The 18,750-nt window shown below is 49.3% G+C and overlaps 8 protein-coding genes across 8 annotated transcripts; 2 read left to right on the forward strand and 6 right to left on the reverse strand.

Moving 5' to 3' along the window:
* Positions 1-968: 968 nt before the first annotated feature.
* Positions 969-1,848, reverse strand: DFJ58DRAFT_721694 (small monomeric GTPase; the record flags this gene model as incomplete). Its single annotated transcript, XM_041384825.1, has 6 exons — positions 969-996; positions 1,050-1,444; positions 1,498-1,526; positions 1,582-1,609; positions 1,659-1,682; positions 1,741-1,848. 6 exons carry the CDS (start codon positions 1,846-1,848, stop codon positions 969-971), a joined length of 612 nt encoding a protein of 203 aa, XP_041250327.1.
* On the forward strand, positions 1,663-3,179 carry DFJ58DRAFT_910249 (uncharacterized protein; the record flags this gene model as incomplete). The annotated part of the gene is made up of 5 exons (XM_041395174.1): positions 1,663-1,682; positions 1,741-2,690; positions 2,742-2,842; positions 2,896-2,962; positions 3,043-3,179. Exons 2-5 carry the CDS (start codon positions 2,036-2,038, stop codon positions 3,177-3,179), a joined length of 960 nt encoding a protein of 319 aa, XP_041250328.1. The 5' UTR covers positions 1,663-1,682; positions 1,741-2,035.
* Positions 3,180-3,347: 168 nt separating this feature from the next.
* Positions 3,348-5,577, reverse strand: DFJ58DRAFT_877859 (pyridoxal phosphate-dependent transferase; the record flags this gene model as incomplete). Its single annotated transcript, XM_041394480.1, has 4 exons — positions 3,348-4,174; positions 4,227-4,480; positions 4,581-4,799; positions 4,859-5,577. The coding sequence occupies 4 exons, from the start codon at positions 5,575-5,577 to the stop codon at positions 3,348-3,350; spliced, it is 2,019 nt and encodes a 672-aa protein (XP_041250329.1).
* A 327-nt stretch (positions 5,578-5,904) lies between these two features.
* Positions 5,905-7,663, reverse strand: DFJ58DRAFT_721697 (acetylornithine and succinylornithine aminotransferase; the record flags this gene model as incomplete). The annotated part of the gene is made up of 6 exons (XM_041384826.1): positions 5,905-6,287; positions 6,341-6,494; positions 6,552-6,920; positions 6,970-7,140; positions 7,227-7,478; positions 7,532-7,663. The coding sequence occupies 6 exons, from the start codon at positions 7,661-7,663 to the stop codon at positions 5,905-5,907; spliced, it is 1,461 nt and encodes a 486-aa protein (XP_041250330.1).
* Positions 7,664-7,932: 269 nt separating this feature from the next.
* DFJ58DRAFT_676146 (cwf21 domain-containing protein) lies at positions 7,933-9,407 on the reverse strand. Its single transcript, XM_041383112.1, has 3 exons — positions 9,339-9,407; positions 9,095-9,286; positions 7,933-9,040 (listed from the first exon to the last, which is right to left on the reverse strand). Exons 1-3 carry the CDS (start codon positions 9,374-9,376, stop codon positions 8,119-8,121), a joined length of 1,152 nt encoding a protein of 383 aa, XP_041250331.1. The 5' UTR covers positions 9,377-9,407; the 3' UTR covers positions 7,933-8,118.
* Positions 9,408-9,496: 89 nt separating this feature from the next.
* On the forward strand, positions 9,497-11,449 carry DFJ58DRAFT_676150 (Alpha/Beta hydrolase protein). The gene is made up of 7 exons (XM_041383113.1): positions 9,497-9,728; positions 9,785-9,835; positions 9,887-10,655; positions 10,713-10,818; positions 10,871-10,954; positions 11,007-11,120; positions 11,174-11,449. The coding sequence occupies exons 1-7, from the start codon at positions 9,631-9,633 to the stop codon at positions 11,269-11,271; spliced, it is 1,320 nt and encodes a 439-aa protein (XP_041250332.1). The 5' UTR covers positions 9,497-9,630; the 3' UTR covers positions 11,272-11,449.
* A 3,032-nt stretch (positions 11,450-14,481) lies between these two features.
* Positions 14,482-15,619, reverse strand: DFJ58DRAFT_910252 (Alpha/Beta hydrolase protein; the record flags this gene model as incomplete). The annotated part of the gene is made up of 5 exons (XM_041395175.1): positions 15,403-15,619; positions 15,091-15,358; positions 14,951-15,050; positions 14,662-14,888; positions 14,482-14,545 (listed from the first exon to the last, which is right to left on the reverse strand). Exons 1-5 carry the CDS (start codon positions 15,527-15,529, stop codon positions 14,482-14,484), a joined length of 786 nt encoding a protein of 261 aa, XP_041250333.1. The 5' UTR covers positions 15,530-15,619.
* Positions 15,620-16,358: 739 nt separating this feature from the next.
* Positions 16,359-17,598, reverse strand: DFJ58DRAFT_910253 (Alpha/Beta hydrolase protein). The gene is made up of 3 exons (XM_041395176.1): positions 17,231-17,598; positions 16,780-17,177; positions 16,359-16,718 (listed from the first exon to the last, which is right to left on the reverse strand). The coding sequence occupies exons 1-3, from the start codon at positions 17,355-17,357 to the stop codon at positions 16,497-16,499; spliced, it is 747 nt and encodes a 248-aa protein (XP_041250334.1). The 5' UTR covers positions 17,358-17,598; the 3' UTR covers positions 16,359-16,496.
* Positions 17,599-18,750: the final 1,152 nt, after the last annotated feature.

Raw genomic sequence — 18,750 nt, forward strand, 5'->3', positions numbered from 1 at the left:
CGTGGTAAACAAAAAAAAACATTTCAAAGGGTCTGGGATGAACAATGTTTCAGAGATTTATTTTTCCTAGACCTATAGTACCCTGCTCGGGCCCAGGAATGTCTGTCCGAGAGAATATCAACATGATGTGTACCAGCTGTGTCAAGAGCGAAATATTACCACATAGGATGATACGGTGGCGACTAAGAGAAGGCAAGCAGGGTGGAATGGTAAGCGGGAAGGTGTGATGGCGAGGGTGCACAAATAACAGAATGGTGCAGTGACAAGCAGGAGAGCTCAAAGTGATCCTGGAGTAAAAGGTCGCAGTCAACAGGCGTTCAACGTCAAGAGAGTATAGTCGTTAGCAGGTTCGCAGTTTCGCGGGAAGGCGCAAGGACACGGTACAAGATTGAGAGAGCCAACAAGATATTGATGACATTGTGGGGTCACCTGGGATCGCACTTTCCAGTTGCAAGTTCATACCAGTAAGATAAAACTCACTAAATATTGTACCCGTCGTGCTATCCTATGCATCCGGGAAGAGATGAGCCTTGAGATGGGGGAATATTCTAGAAAAAATCCGAGTAACTACGACCGACCTTTAAAAGTGTTAAGAAAATAATCGAACAGTGGTGCGGAATCTCACGTATGTGTTGAGAAAAAGTAGTCCGGTTGACCGCCAAAGTGTTGACGTCCCATTAAAGATATGATAGCACGGAAGACCAGGGGGGGGGGGGGGTGCAAGAAGTCCCGCTGCCTACTCCCGAACTCTAGCATCTAAACAATTTACTTCTTGTAGTAGCACGGGACCCTTAACCTCGAAATGTCCGCTGGGATAGAGTCATCCTTCGGAAAACAGCATCCAAATCTATAGCGCGAATTATGGTACAATATCAATTATGCTTGCTGTACCAATGGGTATACCACTGTCCAAAGATGAATATGCAGGAAACGACGAAGATGTACGCGCGCGAGGACGGCCACATATTCTACTTTTTCTGTATTGCATTCACCAACCTGTCATTCGAATATGTCAATGTCGTCGAAATGGGACAAGATATATCACTGACCAGTCTAATCCTTCCTCCAGACCTTGCCCCTCTGTTGCACAGCTCCCACGCACACTCCATGGTCTTGACGTCTCGTGACCTGCGAGACCAAGTTGTTCGCTGATATCTTCAGGTTTTAGTACTCCTTCGACATCTTGCTTATTGCAGAATACAAGGAGTGGTACGCCGTTGAGTTCGTCTTCCGAAAGCATGGTCAACAGTTCACTCCGTGACGTCGTCAACCGCGCATGATCCGAAGAATCGATAACGTATATGATGGCAGATGTGTTTGGGAAGTAGCATCGCCAATATGGCCTTCGAGCACCATTCAGGAATTGCTGACGGAGATTAAGTTGTACACACCGTATGCTAGACTGCCCTCCAAGGTCCCATACTTGGAACTTAATGTTTTTATACTGGATAGTATTGTCAATAAAGTTAGATACAGATTTTTTCTTCGTCAACACACCTGAACAGTCTCTACATTAAAGCCGATTGCTGGGTTGTTCCTCGTGAGCCTCAAACCCCACAAAGCCTATGATGCCATACTCACTCGGGATCGTAGAAACTACTTCTCCAATCTGCAAATTTGTTTGGACCTCCACTGAATATATTTTCAACATTACTCACCTGTAATCGGTACAGGATTGTCGTCTACGAAAACACCAGTCCGTTTGAACCCGAATAACATCATATTTGCAAGTGGACATACCTTGCCAGCCGAGTCGAGGCCGAGCATGAGTATACGGACATCTTGGTCTTTGCTCCATCGTATCAACGACGACAACGACGTGAAAAGGGAAGATATTGTAAGACCCATGGGATCAGTATGTCAGTTTGCTTTGTAGTAGTAGCAGTAGCAGTGTAAATCTATTTCCGGGGCGTTTGGCTGGCGACCTTATCACGTGTGCGAGCCAGTTTGGATCCAAAGAGATCCAGGTGCCTCTGTTCGGATTCGAAGTAATTATTTCCGATATCATCCCTAGCCGTGTCTTGTCCTGTGCAGCATGCCTGCAACAGCCATCGGGGACGCATCGCCCAAATCACAAAAAAAGTCCAGGTCCGCGGACTCTAATGCCAAGGATGTCGGTCAAGAACACGTAAAGTCGAAGAAGAGAAAGCATAAAGAAGCTACCAGTGACGCGTTGTCCATGACCACCCTAAAAGGTCAAGCGGCTTCTACGACACGAGATTCTCAGAGCGCGAGTCATCCCTTATCTCCTTCAAGTGCACCCTCTGCAGGAAATGTCGCATCCAAAAATGTTCAGCTAGCAAACTTAACAACTACAAGTGATACGGAGCGGAAAAAGAAGAATAAGAGTTACTCGGAGGACGTGGTGCACGAGAAGTTGAAAGACAGAAGTGACGAACGTAGGAAGGAGAAGACGAAAAAGAAACTGAAGCACTCAGACGAAGGCCAACATGAAGGAGACGCACTTAATGGACAGGTCGCACATTCAAACGACACCAAGGTCCAAACACCAGAAGAGGCTGCCTCAGAAAAGTCACAACAGAAGAAGAAGAAGAAGAGAAAGGCGGAGGAACAGTCGGGAGAAACACCTGATAGCAAACCGCTCAAAAAAAAGAAAGGCCACCGTCCACCAGATTTGCCCTCCACAGACCCTAGTGTAGACGAGTCTCTGCCTGATCAAAGTCGGAAAGGTATGTCACAAAATTCGCATGTGTTTTTACTGAGCATATAATGATTTACAGCGTTGTCGTATGCATATGCACGATTCGAGGATCCACCGAACTGGAAGTTTAATAAAGCCAAGCAGATATGGCTGATTAAAAGATTGTGGTCCGAAGAAATGGTGAGTTTCTCCTGTGAATTTGTCGCTTGGCTGATCGTAGTTTCCTGTGCCAGATACCCGAGAAGTATTTTACCCTAGTGACCAAATATCTCGCAGATGTGAAGGGGGGGAATTCGAGACGTATGTCTTGGTCATCTTGTTTGACGACTGGTCTCATAATGTTCTTCTCTAGAACCTCGTACAGATGTGCAATTCTATAGTGGCCTTGGAGACACCGGATCCTGTGACTCCAGAATCAGTCGTATTACCAAGTGATCTTTCGAATGGAGGGTCCACTACCACGACCAAAGTGACGAGAGCTCGTAGCTTACTGGGTGTTTTGTCGGATGGACCGTGAGATTAGCTCACTCTGACGTTGCGCGTTGCAGCGATGTGAAGCATCAGTACAAGAATTGCGGGCTTCATGGTACCTTGAGCAGACAGCCACACAAGTCCAGTAAGAATGATGGAGTTGACCATACTAGCATTGGAATATGGGTCATACTTAACAGTCTCTCAACAACCATTAAGCTGAAACCGCGATAGTAGGCGCAATGGGCATGTCAATTGGATTGACGGGAGCCCGTGGTGCTTTCACTTTCTTCGGCAATGCCCCAGCAATGTGCTCAACAGCTCCAGTCATCAGCGCAGCTTCCACCTTTAACTCCGTCTCGCTCAACTCGACAGCTCCCAAAAGGTCCTCAAAGCTCTCCCGAACAACCTGAACTGCATTAACGTCAACCAAGGCTGTGTCTTCATCATGCAACGTCTGTGGTTGTCCAGCGGTGTTGATCTGAGCGTTACTCCAGATGGGTCCGACGTTTTCCTTGCCTGTACCAACATTGGCACGTCCACCCAACTTTGCCCATTCGCTGATCCGGTTGATGTTGAGCTTCGTGAACACTGTGTCCATTGCACTAATCAAGCCATCAATTTGCTCTGCAGTGTGGCGAGGAGTGACAGTGACCCGAAGACGCTCTTCACCCACAGCGACGGTAGGGAAATTGATTGCCTGAACATAGATGCCGTGTTCGTGAAGAAGTTTGTCGCTTGCTGCCTTTGCGAGACCAGCATCACCGACCAAGACTGGGACGATGTGAGAAGGACCGGGGACGACGGGTATGTCTAGAGCAGCGAAACGTTCCTTGACAGTGCGAACATTAACCTGTTTCAATGCTCGATCACCGACATGGTGCTTCTGGTAAATGACGGAAGCTCGAGCACCAGCGACTGTAGCGGGAGGCAGTGATGTAGTGAAAATGAAACCAGGTGCGTATGAACGAATCATGTCAATGAAATCGCGAGACCCCGCGACGTATCCGCCAACAGTGCCATATGCCTTGCCGAGTGTACCTGCCAACGGTAAGCCGAGCCCGTCAGATAGATATGTATGATAATGACTAACCAGTAATCATGTCAATACGATCCATCACGCTCTCCTTGATTGGCTCGGAACTTTGACCGGCCATCTGGTGGGATTCCCAGTCGAGATGCTCGGCAACGCCCGCACCGCGGGGCCCGTAAAGTCCGACAGCGTGCACTTCATCAAGGAAAGTTAATGCGCCGTACTTCTTAGCCAGATCACAGATCTCCTTGATAGGCCCGATGCTACCGCACATAGAGTAAACACTCTCAAAAGCGATAATTTTAGGGGTTGTCCTTCGGATACTTCTGCAGTTTAGCCTCGAGGTCGTCCAGGTCATTGTGTTTAAAGATCTCCTTCTTCGCACCGGAGTGCCGAATGCCCTGTATCATGGACGCGTGATTGGAAGCGTCCGAGAAGTAAACGCAACCAGGAAGTTTGGAACCGAGGGTAGATAAAGTTGCATCATTGGCGACATAACAAGACGAAAATACGAGCGCGGACTCCTTGCGATGAAGGGTAGCAAGCTCGCGTTCGAGACTGAGATGCATAGCACTATTTCCAGCTATGTTTCTAGTACCTCCAGCGCCTGCACCGTATTTGTCTAATGCCCGACTGCGTGAGAAAAACGTTAGCTTGCGACCAAATCAGGTGATTGCAGAGGCTATACGTACTGCATGGTTTCAAGTACGACAGGATTATTTCCCATTCCCAAATAGTCGTTAGCGCACCATACTTGGACTTCTTCCTTGACACTCGCAGTGTGCGCAATTGGAAATTTGGTTGCAAGCCGGTTAATGTTGTTGAAGTACCGGTAGGACTGATCCTTGTGCTTCTTCTCGAGCTCGGCCGCATAAAACTTGTCATAGTTGTAGGCATCTGAAGTAGCAGGAGCAGTCTGGGTTTCTGTCACAGTAGGCAATTTGACGGGTTGTTCCTTTGCAGCAGTGGCAGCCTTATGGAAAGGGCATCCGGCAGCAGCGGCCTTCTGGGCCATGCTCGGGACTTCCTTTCTAATTTCGGGTGCCTTCGCAGTAGATGCGGCAGCAAGGTCATCCGCCATCCGAGCAGCAGCCCGAGCAGCGGAAGCATGGGGGCATTTGGAAATGTCCGCATCGGAAACACTGGTTCCGGGGAAGATACCTTTGCTGTGGTGAATTTTCTGGACGTCGGCCTGACCAGCGATACTGGCGTAACCAGCAACCATCTGAGTAGAGCGCATTACTAGGGCCGGACCCATGATGGGGCAATTCACGGCTCGCTCAGTGAGCTGAGAGATCGAGTGGAATCTGGGGGAAATGGTGCTGCTAAGGGCGCGAAGGGTTGAAGTCTTCGTCCCGCCCAAAAACGGGCAGGAACTCTTGAAACGAGCCAGCGAAGAAAACTTTTCCATGTTCAAGTACCGGGAGCTCTGGAGAAAAGCTCGCACAATATATGGTCAAATCTGAAACAGAGAATCAACGGTCAGTGACCCAGAAGATGGAGACTAGCACAGATATGTATGCTTACAAGCAAAGTCCTATAGTGAGCGCAAACTGGGACAATATTTATGGGATCGGGGATGTGAAACTGTGAGAAACCTTATATCAGAAATTAGGAAAGCGCCCATTGGCTGGTGAGAATCACGTGGTTATTCCTCTTTCACCATTCTGCTATGCGACGTGGAGTTCCCTGGCGCAATCACTGCATTAATAGTGTAACCGAAGTAACTACTTCAAGCTTAAGCCCGCAAAGATGACAGGCACCCTTCAAGCACGTCCATAGCTATATCTACTTCTTCCTTATTGACATTTAGAGAGGGCACCAGACGCACAGCATCTTTCCCAGCAGTCAGCAGGAACACACCACGCTCTCGCGCTAGCTGCACTACTTCTCCAGGATGTGAGACATCATTGAATCCAAGGCCTCGGATGAAACCACGACCGCGCACGTGAGGCTGTAACGTGGCTGGGAACCATTTCGGCAAAACTTCGAGCCGGTTGTTCATGTACGCGCTCATCTCTTTCATATGAGTCACGAACACACGATCACTGAGGCGATTCAGAACGTGATGTCCAACTGCACAAGCCGTGGGTGACCCTCCAAACGTCGTCCCGTGAGTGCCTGTCGACAACTGTCAGCTCCTGCGGGCAACTCTCACGATTTGTTATTTTTACCTGGTGTCATTGTTGATGCAATGGTATCACGAAGCAATACGGCACCAATTGGATAACCGTTGGCTAGCGGTTTCGCCACCGTGATCACATCAGGATGGCAATCAATTGGAAATGCCGAATGTGCCCAAAGATTCCCTGACCTGTACAGGCCGCACTGCAATGCAGTTCAATCAGAACGCAGTGTGCGAAAATGTTACAAAGTAAAACGAACTTGAATTTCATCAAAGATCAACACTGTTCCTGTCTCGTCACAGCGCTTTCGCAAAGCCCTCAACCATTCTTCGGTTGCGGCAGTGGCGCCTCCCTCTCCCTGTATGGGCTCGACAATAACCGCACAGGTATCATCAGTGATAAGCCTATGGAGGCATTCCAGATCATTGAGCTTGCCAACGCTGACTCCAGGTATCAGTGGTCGAAAGGGTAGCTGGTATTTCTCCGTCGAAGTGACACTCAGGGCACCCATACTTCGACCATGGAAAGAGTTCTCAAAGCACACGATACGCGTTTTAGGACACGATACGTCATCAACTTTTCCACCAGTGGCCGCGGCCCAGCGGTCCTTTCCAACTTTGCGAGCTATCTTCAAAGCGCCTTCATTCGCTTCGGTGCCTGAGTTGGCGAAGAAAAACCTTGGCCCCTTGCTTAGCGGCTGAAGAAGATGGAGAGGTACCGCCAGTGGCGTAGCCTAGTCCACCTTCTTTGTTAGTGAGCGTCACCAGAAGCTGCGCCAGCTTTGGCGCCCACTCATGGTAGTATACATTTGAGGTATGGAGAAGGGTCGATGATTGCTGCTGTAGCACCTATGATGGTATAGTGTAAGTTCCTATCGTAATGGACGGTCTCATCCATAATGGAAAAGAACGTTCAAAATGTAGGGATTACTCACCTCTGAGACACCTGGATCCGCATGTCCCAATGCGTTCACTGCGATGCCTGCGCTGAAATCAAGAAATTTTCGGCCATCTGCGTCCCAGACCCAGCTACCACGTCCATGTGAAAGCACGAACGGAGGACGTGCGTAGACAGGAAGGAGGTATTCATCGCCAAGCGCTATAGTACTTTTCGTTGCAGAGGATTGTGTATGTGCAGAAAAGTCATATATAGGCTTCAAGTAGCGTGTGCTCGGGGATGTTGGAAGCTACGCCTCTTTGCATTTTGTAAACAGAAGTTACAAAACATAGGCTGGCGTACCTCAGATACAGCATTTGAAGCATATCGCCTGGGTGCTGCTAATGGGGTCGCACTGGAGCCTCGAGCCAAAATTTGCAGCCGGGTAACTGGGAGAGGACTCGACAGATGAGTCAAACGCGCAGTGGAGTGCATGGATGCTTGTGATCAAGTTGGACCAACTCTCAGAGTAATGATAGATTCGAGAAGAGTGTAAAGGAAGAGAAAAAACCACAGCAACCACACAAATTAATCGCTGAGCAGTCCTATATGAGTCACATGCACAACGTCCGAGCTCGTCCGACTCTGACCAACAGCAGTACTGCTACTAGTCCGGCACAATTATGGCAGGGGAAGTGAAGGAGAGCCGGCTAGCTGTCAGCGTTGATTCATAGGGCCAGGGCCCAGGGGTCAGCATACAAACAAACAGTTGAAAGCCAATAGCATTACAACCTATTACAACAGCACTCGAAAAAGGAACACCAATCACTGCATGCGTGATGATAGCAGCACAAATTTTGTACAAATTGGAATACAAAGCAGGAGCAAAGTGGGCAAAAGCCTCACAACATCCGGACAAACAACAGATTTCAGAATATTCTGGGTGCATCTCAATCTCTGGAGCGGCTGCGTCCCGTGCTCACAGACATGGATGAATCCGAAGAAGCTGAGCGACCGCGTCCTGTAGGTCGCGGTGATCGAGAGGTATTTCTCCCACGATCTTGGTCGCTTCCATTACGGGGAGGAGGTGGTGACAGCTCGCGGTCTTTCCCAGGTGGAGATTCTGACATATCCCACCCACGTCGGCGGGGTGGTGTTTCTGAGCGATCGCGGCCACGGCGAGGGGGTGATTCTGAACGCTCACGCGAGCGGCGGGGATGTGCAGGAGGCGGTGATCGCCTTATTGGTGGTGTTACAGACCCAGAACGCCGATAGCCTGGTCGGTCGGGGGAACGAGACCTTTTGGACTGCACAGGAGACGGAGAGCGCCGACGAGGCGGAGGAGACCGAGAAGGTGACCTGCGGCGTCGAATGTCTCTTTCACGTCGCGGGCTTCGGCTCCTGCGCTCACGCTCTCCACGAAAATCTCTTGGCCGATCCCTGAATGCAGGAACGGGAGGAGGGGGCATTCTCTCCTTCCTTCGGCCGGTCTCCTCTTTCTCTCTCCTTATCCTATCTTCCTCCCTCCGACGCAAGCGATCACGCTCTCTCTTATCTGCCTCCCACTTCTGCTTTTGCTCCAACCATTTCGACTTGTCTTCCTCACGCTTCCTCTCGCGCTCCTCTCGCTCGACCATACGACGCATCTTATTTTCTTCCTGCTTCTCTCGGTCAAATGCATCACCCTCCGTGTAGTTACTTCTCGTGCCCAGAGCTCGGGCCATTTTGTCGAGTTCAGCCTTTTTGGCAGCTGCAATACCATGCGTATCGGATGGTTTCAATTTTTTTGCGGATGGAGTGAGTGATGCCAAATCCTTGTTTAAAGTTGTGCGAAGTTCGTCAACTCGCGTTTCAATGGTTGCTTCATCCAGACTGTTGAAAAGAAAGTCAGAGCATCGTTAATGCAAACATTTCAAGTCTACACACCCATCATCTTCGAGCTGTAGTTGCAGCTCCAGACATTTGACTTCAACCTTTCTCTTTCTCTCGTGTTCCAAAATAGCTTCATCCGGTTCCCTGTGCTTTGGGGGTGCTACGTCCCAGGCAGCAGCTCGATCTGCGGCAGTCTCGTGCACACGAAGTGCCGAGAGGTTACGCATAACATAGCCATTTGTGCCGCTATGATATGTAATCAGTATGATGAATTCGACTGTGGCCGAAAACAACGCACCTTCCCCGGGGAGTGGTTAATCCGATACCGTTGTACATGACGTTCCAGAGATGAAGACGATGAATTAAGTTGGAGGTCATAAATAGAATCGGAGTTTAAAACCCGGGTAGTGCAGCCGGTCCACGGCATTTGTCATTACTCTGGACGCGTCGTGGTAGCGGCAGGGCGACTGCCTCATAATATAATTACATTAGACAACACGCAAGCCCTTCTCCACAATAACCTGTTCCTCTCCATTCTTACATCTTTCACCATTTCAGCGATCAACCTTCTCCGTAGGCAAGCAGGTGCCATGTCAGCTTCAATACCAACTAGTACTTCATCCGCCTTCCTCCCACTTCCCCCGGCTAAGGATATACCTCTCACATTCACGGCGAGCTTGAAGAGTTGGTGAGTGAAAGGAAGGCTAATATACGCTGCTGTTCGACCCTGACGATCCGAGCCAGGTGGGCTGCTGGAGACAAGCAGGGTACTGCGTCCGAGGAACGACTACTGAGGTATGCAACATACCCCCATGCATTGAAAGCATGCGTATGACATCATTATAGGCGACTTCCGTTCTTCCAGCCAGAGCAGATGGCTTCCTCAACCAATGACAGTCCCGTCATTGCACACAGGGAGCGTGTGCAGCTTGCGGCACCGAAGCACTTCCTGAACACCTTATCAATCAAGTCCACAAATCCTTCGCCGACTGCACCGCCCCCAGCCGTAGTCCTTCATGGATATGGTGCAGGTCTTGGTTTTTTCTTTCGTAATTTCCCCGCACTCGCACAATGGGCAGGGCACCGCGGCACTGACGTCTTCGCTGTGGACTGGCTAGGCATGGGCCGTTCCGCCCGCGTACCCTTCACCGTCAAAGCAAAGCGGGATGACATCTCCGGGCGTGTGCATGAAGCCGAGTCCTTCTTCGTTGATTCGCTAGAGGAGTGGCGAGCAAAGATGGGCCTCGAGAAGATGACGCTAATCGGACACTCGCTTGGCGCTTATTTCAGTGCTGTCTATGCACTGCGGTACCCCACCCGTGTACACAAGCTCATTCTTCTCTCCCCTGCTGGTGTTCCTCGTGATCCAAATAACCTTACCATGCCTTCGCGCGAACTAACTGATGAAGGTGACTCACGAAGCACGATATCGACGAGCCATTCTGCGGTCGCTGCATCCACTGGGGGTGTTAGACAGATACGAGAAGAGCAGAAGGCTATCAAGGAGAAAGAGAGCCGTTCAAGAAGACTGCTCACATACCTATGGGAGGAGGGTTGGAGTCCATTCCAAGTTGTACGCTCGACCCTTTTCTGGGGTCCTATGCTTGTAGGAAAGGTGTGGAGTATGATATTATCAAGTATACTGGGATACTGACATTTCCGCTCCATGCAGTACTCAAGTCGTCGTTTCTCCGGTTTGACAGAAGATGAAACGCGCGATATGCATGATTACATCTTAAATATCACACTTTCTAAAGGCTCGGGAGAGTATTGCATATGTAAGTTCTGCTCTTTCGATTTTAGGCCCTAACCTGATAGGATTTCACCTAGCTCATATCCTTGCGCCCTACGCTCATGCTCGTATGCCACTTGTCGATAGAATAGCTGCGCTCAAATTGCCAATAACCTTCATTTGTATGTACCACTTTAGCTTTGTCCTTAAGTTATCCCTCACTATCTCTTTTAGACGGCGAGCATGATTGGATGGACCCGCAAGGCGGACTGCAGTCCCTCGAGAATTTACGCAAAGCTGGTAATCATCAGAGCAGGATGTATAATATACCATACGCCGGTCACCACGGTAAGTTTTCCGTCTTGCATTTCTCTTTCAGCCGTCTGATCCAGTTTCCTCAGTGTATCTGGATAATCCAACGGCTGTGAACGAGCTCCTCGTCGCCGAGCTCGACGATGCCGGAGAGCAGCTGTATCTCTTCGCCGCCTCGCGGTCATGATAATTTAATTACGCAGCATGGGTTGGTTTATTTAGTTGATGTCTATTCAGGGACGCTTGTTCAATTTAGTACGTATATTTTCACGCATACACGATTTTGTGTATAGATTTTGTGCACTAGGGATCATGCAATGTGTAAGTAAAACAAATGACAACGGTTCGAGGCAGGCACGAATAATCAAGGGATGACAGAACGAAAAGGTCACCGCGGTGCTTCCGTGGTCACGTCGTAGGACATGTTCATGACAAAATACGCCTGGAGGAGCTCAGAGGTCCTCTGTATGCGATAGTCCGCACACGGTCTCCATGCATCCCTAAGGACATTCGGAACAATGACTAAGAACCTTGATCAGTAGGATCTCTTAAAAATCACCATCACTATAACATAGACCTTCTGCTGCCAATTAATGGCTCAACGAAGTCCTCTCGTAAATCACGGCGAGGATACAACCATGCCTTCCATCATAATGAGAAAAGCCCGCCTGGGGAACCCATGAGTCGACTAGAGAAATGGACGCAGATGTGGTTTGGTCGGTTCCAACTTGGAGGGGGTAAAGGGAGATCGGTGAAGCACGAGAGCGTAGGAAATGAATAAAGTCACCGATCGATCGATCATGGTTGGATGTATCACCAAGTTGCAGAGTCGCGCCCGCGGCAGTGCTAAATTTCAGCTCCGCAGGGTGTCTTCGGCTTGCTATAAAATTTACACCTGTCTAGTGATTCTGCACATCTCTGACCTGCATATTTTCGGGGTGGGGTATGGCTCGCACCAGCCAATCATGATATTTAGTTTTAAATCAAGGAGAGGCAGAGAGCGGTGGTACATGAGCGGCTCCACATGAGGTCCCGAACCTTGTATCAAGTATGCGATAAACCTCCATTAATGTATGTGATGAGATAAAATCATGGAATGTCAGAGATCACTGGTACATTAATGATGACCATCGGTATACTCAGGAGAGGTACAACAGATAAAGAGCCAGAAGCGAGTCCAGCGACCAGCGTGTTCTATCGGATTAGTGCTCAAAGTTGTATTAGCGACAACGGGAGGTACGGTGGAGGCGGAGACAGCAGCATGTGGTTGCGGGGCCGACTGGGCTTGAGCTGCGCTGCTGGATTCCAGCGTGATAGTGCAATTGGGAGGACGTAAGCTTCCTGCACTAGTATTTTTTCGTATCAGTAACCTCCGTCTCTCTCTTGCACAAGCATTTCCCTGCGTGATATGTAGTGGGGTTCGAACATCCGAGATGAAGAAAATAAGATCAGGTGGAACTGAATATTCGAGATGCAGAGATAGGAACATACACGTTTGCCCTTGGCATACGGGACGTCAATGATTGCTGAGGAACGCCCAGGCAGCTCGATATCTAAACTGCTTGTTGTGGCAGAGAGACGATTTCGAACCCAGTGGAAAAGGCGGGGTTGGGATGACGTATCGTGAGCACCTGGGTGTATGGAGCGGAATAAAGATAAAATCGGTCACGAAGGGTGCTTCCGTGTGATGGTGGTGATAGAGGGTAGAGGTGGTGTCGTGCAGACAACTGAGAACGTGAAGGTGATGAAAACATTACTGAATATTAACGAACGACGTACATGAGCATGGTTTGGTGGGTCGTCAAAAAAACCTCGGGGTGGCCGATAGGAGACTTTGATTGGCTGACGGACAGGACGTCGTGTAGCATTATCCTAGAATGCATAAGCTTTAAATGCAACGAGAATTGTTAACGAAAGTTTCACGTACAGCGAGTGCCAATTCAGACTTGTAGTGCTCAGGCTGGTCCAACAGAAGGTCACCGAGGCCAGCTTCTCATGAACATCCCATATGTACGCATTGTGGTCATGGCAACCAGTGGTTAGTAACTTGCCATCTGCCGAAAACGACACACAGGATACTGCATTCAAGTTAGCATGGTGGAGGGGCGAACCGACGAGCCGGCCGTTGTCGAGGTTCCATAGTCGTGCTGTCTCATCGGCCGATGCGCTTGCGAGGATGGGGCCATTCGGAGATATCGCAATGGCATAGACGATGTCGGTGTACTCATCCAGCACTGCGATCTGCTTGCAGGGGGTAGTACTCCATGTCCTATTAATTGGCTGATCGTGTGACACGGAGATAAGTGTTTTTCCATCTAGGGTCCAAGCCAGGCAATTATATAACCAAATTTCGACAAGCTCGCCTGTCTTCGTGTCCCTGGGGAACCAGTCGAGGACCCGTGCCATCCAGCAGTCGCAAATAACATTATCCTCAGCTCACCTCACTTTCTCCCTCAAGCGAGTCTCCGTTCCTCCAGTCCTCTCCTATCTGTTTTCCACTCTTCAAGTTCCATACCCGCAGCGAGCCGTCATGCAGACAAGTCGTCATCCGCTGTTCGCCAGGCGCCTGGTAGATGTATGACGCTATTGATCCAATCGGTGTATCCTTTGAATTTCTGGCGGGGCGTTATCTCTGATATACCATGCGTCCCGGCAATGAATGAAGACATAATCGTTGAGTGCATCGCCGTCTTAGCCTTCATCCAACAAAGTTCAAAATCATCACTTACCACGATATGGTTCTTAGCGGGTCTCGACACAAAGACACAATGAGCGTTTAGTTCAAGTCAGAGTTGAGTACACTGGAAGTTCGAGCTGGTACGTCTTACGCGTGGCATTCTCGTGATTGCTTTACAGCTTGTTGTATAGGCTGTGTAGCTGAAGCGTCCAAGCCTCGAGACCTCATGCATCATGTCTGATCACGAATCACATCTAGTCAGCAACAATCTTAATCCCCATTTTTACTACCTGGCTATTAACGATATCATACGCTGAATTGCGCCTCAGATCGTACATCTGCCTCTCCCTAGCCAACTGTTCTCCGAACGCGTCCGTCATCTCTGAGTCGCACATGCCGATACCCATCCGGTACGTAAGACGTTTATTCTACCCGGGAAACCATCCAGACCTTTTGCAATCAGATACAAATCGCTGTAACGTCGTATTTTTCTTCAGTTCGGATCACTGGGGGGCTGACGTCTTGCTGATGGGCCTGCCATTGAACTCTGGGAGCGGTGTTGCTCAGAAATGCAGCGCTTTGTTTCTGCACCCCGATTATTCTTTTCCACTGGCTCAGCGCGATGGAAGGAACGACTGTCTTCCTTCTATCGGACGGGAGACTAGCTCGGTGCAGGTCACTATGCTGAACCCCTAGCTAGCTACACGCTACTCGAGTGTTTCACTCTATGCTGGTATTTCTTGTGACATTATCATGGACTAAATAGTGCTCATACACCGTAAACCTAGATTTCCCAAGCAATCTTGGGGCGAGTTCATCAAGAAGAGTGATTATACATTTGAATATAGGTTTACACACAAAGTTTGCCGCACATCACCATCCCTTCCTTACACGGCTCACAGTTTTGCTCTTGGTAGGGGAATTTCATCCATGATAGCACTCGGAAGCTCGTATTGGATCCAGTGACCAATTCCGTTAAGAACTTTTACATTCAATCTCGCCTCGTCAACAGGGATGCGCTCCAAATGACAAACAGACCCAAACCCCGGATCAGATACCAACAAGGCGACCTTCACGTGAGGCGGGATGTTTTTCAACCGGCCGCCGAAAGCATATGGCTTGTTATGCTGTTCACAGCAGCGGTAAACTTGTCAGCGATGCTTTCTAATTTCGACACGAGAAATATCACCTCAAATATCCCTTTGACGACGGTGCGATCGCACATGTAGACTCCTAGCGCTCTTAGCATGCTGTCACCCTCGAGACCAAGCAGAGTTCTCAGCCATGTGCTCGTCAGCAGTTTTGGCATCCTCAATCTCCTTCAAAAACCTGTTTTTGCCCTGTTGGAATTGCTCCACCGTAAGCTCGAGGGGGGGATCAGCGAGTATGACGGTGGTTTCTTTTGTCTTGGGTAAGAATGGGAAGAGCGATACAGCCACTATGCCCCCAAGAGAATGTCCTATAATTACGTCGTAGGACATGTCCACGGCGAAATACGGTCGAAGGTCCTCTGCAAGGGTGGACACACGATAATCACCTCCTCGTCTCCATGCATGCCCGAGAAGATTTGGCGCGACGACGAAGAACCCTGAATAACCTGTCAAAACAGAGCATCATCACCATGATGTCACAAAACCTGACCTTCTGCTACTAATAGCTGAGCAATGCCCTCCCATGATTGCGAGGACATAGTCAGCCCATGGATGAGCAGAGCGCGTTTGGGAGCAATAGGGGAACCCCAGTGTGTCGCGGACATGGACGTACTCATCTCGGATGACCTGAGATTGTTGCGAGCGGGTGGGAACAAAGATGTTAAGAACTCATGAGCTCAGTCTTCACTTAAAATACTGAGGGTGTGAGCACAGGACCAAGGCGTATCTCACAGAAAGAGTACCGTGGTGATAAGTCATACGACCCCGGGTCCCCGACACATTTGATATGCAGCCAATCAGTTTCGGAGGACGGCCCGCATCTGAATGTGCCGGGCGGCCACAAATGTTGCGATCTAACACGTATCGACAGAGCACTGGAAACAGACCGAAAAAGGATGATGATGAGGCTGCTTACGAGAGTGAGGCATGTCGCTCAACAAGTAATGTCAATGAAGAAACGTTCATCACATAAGAAGAATATGGCATCTTATCCTCACGGCTCCTTCGCGGATCGTGATCTAGGGACAGACCTGCCATGTCACATCAGTGTCATCTCGCCCGTTGTATCAACCGAGGCAGATTAGTACTTGCTCGTATCGTGCAGGCGGCACTGAACTGGGTAGTTTGTCCAGGTGTGACCCTATCTTGTTGGAGGAATATACTTGGTCTCCCCTGGACAGATCATATAAACGAATGAAGATAGCCGTTCTCTGAGTTGAAGCCTCGTCTAGCAGAAATCTAGCAGGTCGAAATATGCGTCGAGCAGCTTCACTGAGGACGCCTTGTCAGTTGCACACATTTCATATCGGTGCTATTTGTCCCCAACACGAGTGGGGAAACGTGCACCTCCGCAGAGGGGGCCAGCGTACAATGTACAATATATAACGAGCTTGGTAGACGATTTGGGAGCAAGTTGATAGATATTCATACTGGTCACTGGTGAGAGGGAACTTTGCAATTGTCGCAAAAATGGGTAATTCGGGCAACATAGTCTGGGAGAATATCAATAGCAAGTGTATCTGAATGGGATGATTGCAGACGAAAACCGCGCCGCGGAAACCCATCTCTTTTCAAGTGCTCGGCTCAAATTTTTGCTCTGGGTAGCGGAACTTCATCCATGATAGCACCCAGACACTCGTATTGAATCCAGTGGCCAATTCCGATAAAAACTTTGGTTTTCACGTTACGAGGGACGTGCTCCAAATGACAAACGCCACCCCGCTCCGGATCTGATGTCAATAAGGCGATCTTCACGTGAGGTGGGATGTTTTTCAACAGGCCGCTGAAAGACCAAGGCGTGTTATGCTGTTCACGGCAGTGGTAAAATTGTCAGTAAGGCTGCCCATTTCGACACAAGAAATATTACCTCAAATATCCCCTCAACAACAGTGCGATCGCACATGTAGACTCCTAGCGCTCTTGACATGCTGTCACCCCGAGACCAAGTAGGATGCTCAGCCATGTGCTCGTCAGCAGTTTTGACATCCTCAATCTCCTTCAAAAACCTGTTTTTACTCTTGTTGAACTGCTCCCCCGTACGCTCGAGGGGGGGATCAACGAGTATGACGGTGGTTTCTTTCGTCTTGGGCAAGAATGGCAAGAGTGACAAGGTCACTAAACCACCAAGAGAATGACCTATAATCACGTCGTAGGACGTGTCCATGGCGAAATATGGTCGAAGGTCCTCTGCAAGGGTGGATATACGATAATCGGTTCCCCGTCTCCATGCATGCCCGAGAAGATTCGGCGCAACGACGAAGAACCCTGGATAACCAGTTAAAACAGAGCATCATCACCATAATATCACAAAACCTTACCTTCTGCTACTAATAGCTGAGCGATGCCCTCCCATGATTTCGAGGACATAGTCAGCCCATGAATGAGCAGAGCGCGTTTGGAAGCAATAGGGGAACCCCAGTGTGCCGCGGACATGGACGTGCTCATACTCGGATGACTTGGTTGTTTTCAGAGATCGTTGGGAGCGGGTGGGAACGAAGAACTCGTGAGCTCAGTCTTCAATTTAAATACTGAGGGTGTGAGTACAGAGCTAAGGCGTATCTCACAGGAAAAGTGTGAGCAAATCATACGTACCCGATGCACTTCAATGGCTATTGACATGCTTGAGAGATACTGTCAATCAGACTTGGAGGACGGTGGGGCAGGGCCAGCGGCCTAGGCCCAGAGCAAGGCAGACAAGCTCAGATGATGATAGACGCCATTGTCACGGTGAAATCTAGTCTACGTGCTGTGGAAAGGGCCGATAGGGCCCTTGGTGCGTAGCTCCTGCCCTTGGGACCCCTGGTTCAACGGCCCGCATCTGAATGTGTCGGGCAGCCACCAATGTTGCGATCCGTCATATATCGACATAGCGAAGATACGTTCATCCCATGAGAAGAATCATTACGGCATCTTATCTTCATGACTCCTTCACGGAAAGTTGTGATTCACAGGCAGGCCTGTCACTTCTACATCAGTGTCATCTCATGACACTATCCTGTTGGAGGGATATACTTGGTCTCCGACCATACAAACGAATATCATTCCATCCCAATCAAAACATCGGAATCGAAATTAGGCGCAATCTCGAATTTGACGTCGGTTGTGAGCGGCGCTGAGCGCACGAACATTTGAAGAAGCCGTGAGAACTTCGGTGAACCGGGATGCCTGAACCGTTAGCCCATGGATGAGCAGAGCGCGTTTAGAAGCGGTAGGGGAACCCCAGTAGGACGCTGAAATGGATGTGGACATAGTACTCGGATAACTCGACGTATTCGGAGATCTTTGCGGGTAGTGAAGCTTGGTGGGAACCTTGACTCTGAAGAGGTTAGCATGTCATGAGCTCAGTCTTTCACTTAAAGTACTGAGGGCGAGTAGAATGAAGACAGGAAATGTATGTAGGAAGAGCGATCTGTACAGGTCGGATCCATTCTCGGGTGTCCACCGTGACCAGTCAGGCAGATATTGAACTCAATCATATCATCTCAGGTGACCTTCTTGGGAGACGCCATCCATCAGGCTCAGGCAACCACTGATACTTGCAATCTAACACGCACCGACAGCACTGAAAGTAGACAGGACGAGAATGATGACGGCTTAGAAGCGAGAATTAGGCATGTCAAGCAACTTGAATAAGTAAATGATGACGGCGGGAAACGCTGGCCCCACCAAATAAATAACCCTCACCTTTCGTACTCTAGAGGCAAGCCTATCACTTTGCCATTCTGTGAGTTGGATCATAATGCATTGGATAAAAAGCAGATAAGTACTACTGCTTGCCAGTGAGTCCCGACTCTATCAAAAATAAAATAAAAGAGGAACTTAACCTTTGAAAGGTTAC

The sequence above is a fragment of the Suillus subalutaceus genome (genome assembly GCF_016647625.1).
Source record: "Suillus subalutaceus strain FC151 chromosome Unknown DFJ58scaffold_4, whole genome shotgun sequence".
Lineage (NCBI taxonomy): Eukaryota > Fungi > Basidiomycota > Agaricomycetes > Boletales > Suillaceae > Suillus > Suillus subalutaceus.

What these genes read in the sequence shown, in the direction of transcription:
- DFJ58DRAFT_676146 (XM_041383112.1), bottom strand. Translation starts at nt 9,376, where the DNA reads ATGTACAACGGTATCGGATTAACCACTCCCCGGGGAAG. An exon ending in TTAACCACTCCCCGGGGAAG is followed by an intron (nt 9,287 to 9,338) that starts GTGCGTTGTTTT and finishes TACATATCATAG; the next exon opens with CGGCACAAATGGCTATGTTA. An exon ending in CTACAGCTCGAAGATGATGG is followed by an intron (nt 9,041 to 9,094) that starts GTGTGTAGACTT and finishes TCTTTTCAACAG; the next exon opens with TCTGGATGAAGCAACCATTG.
- DFJ58DRAFT_676150 (XM_041383113.1), top strand. Translation starts at nt 9,631, where the DNA reads ATGTCAGCTTCAATACCAACTAGTACTTCATCCGCCTTCCTCCCACTT. An exon ending in TCCGAGGAACGACTACTGAG is followed by an intron (nt 9,836 to 9,886) that starts GTATGCAACATA and finishes ACATCATTATAG; the next exon opens with GCGACTTCCGTTCTTCCAGC. An exon ending in ATTGCCAATAACCTTCATTT is followed by an intron (nt 10,955 to 11,006) that starts GTATGTACCACT and finishes TATCTCTTTTAG; the next exon opens with ACGGCGAGCATGATTGGATG.
- DFJ58DRAFT_910253 (XM_041395176.1), bottom strand. Translation starts at nt 17,357, where the DNA reads ATGAGCACGTCCATGTCCGCGGCACACTGGGGTTCCCCTATTGCTTCC. An exon ending in TCAGCTATTAGTAGCAGAAG is followed by an intron (nt 17,178 to 17,230) that starts GTAAGGTTTTGT and finishes CTGGTTATCCAG; the next exon opens with GGTTCTTCGTCGTTGCGCCG. An exon ending in TTGTTGAGGGGATATTTGAG is followed by an intron (nt 16,719 to 16,779) that starts GTAATATTTCTT and finishes TGCCGTGAACAG; the next exon opens with CATAACACGCCTTGGTCTTT.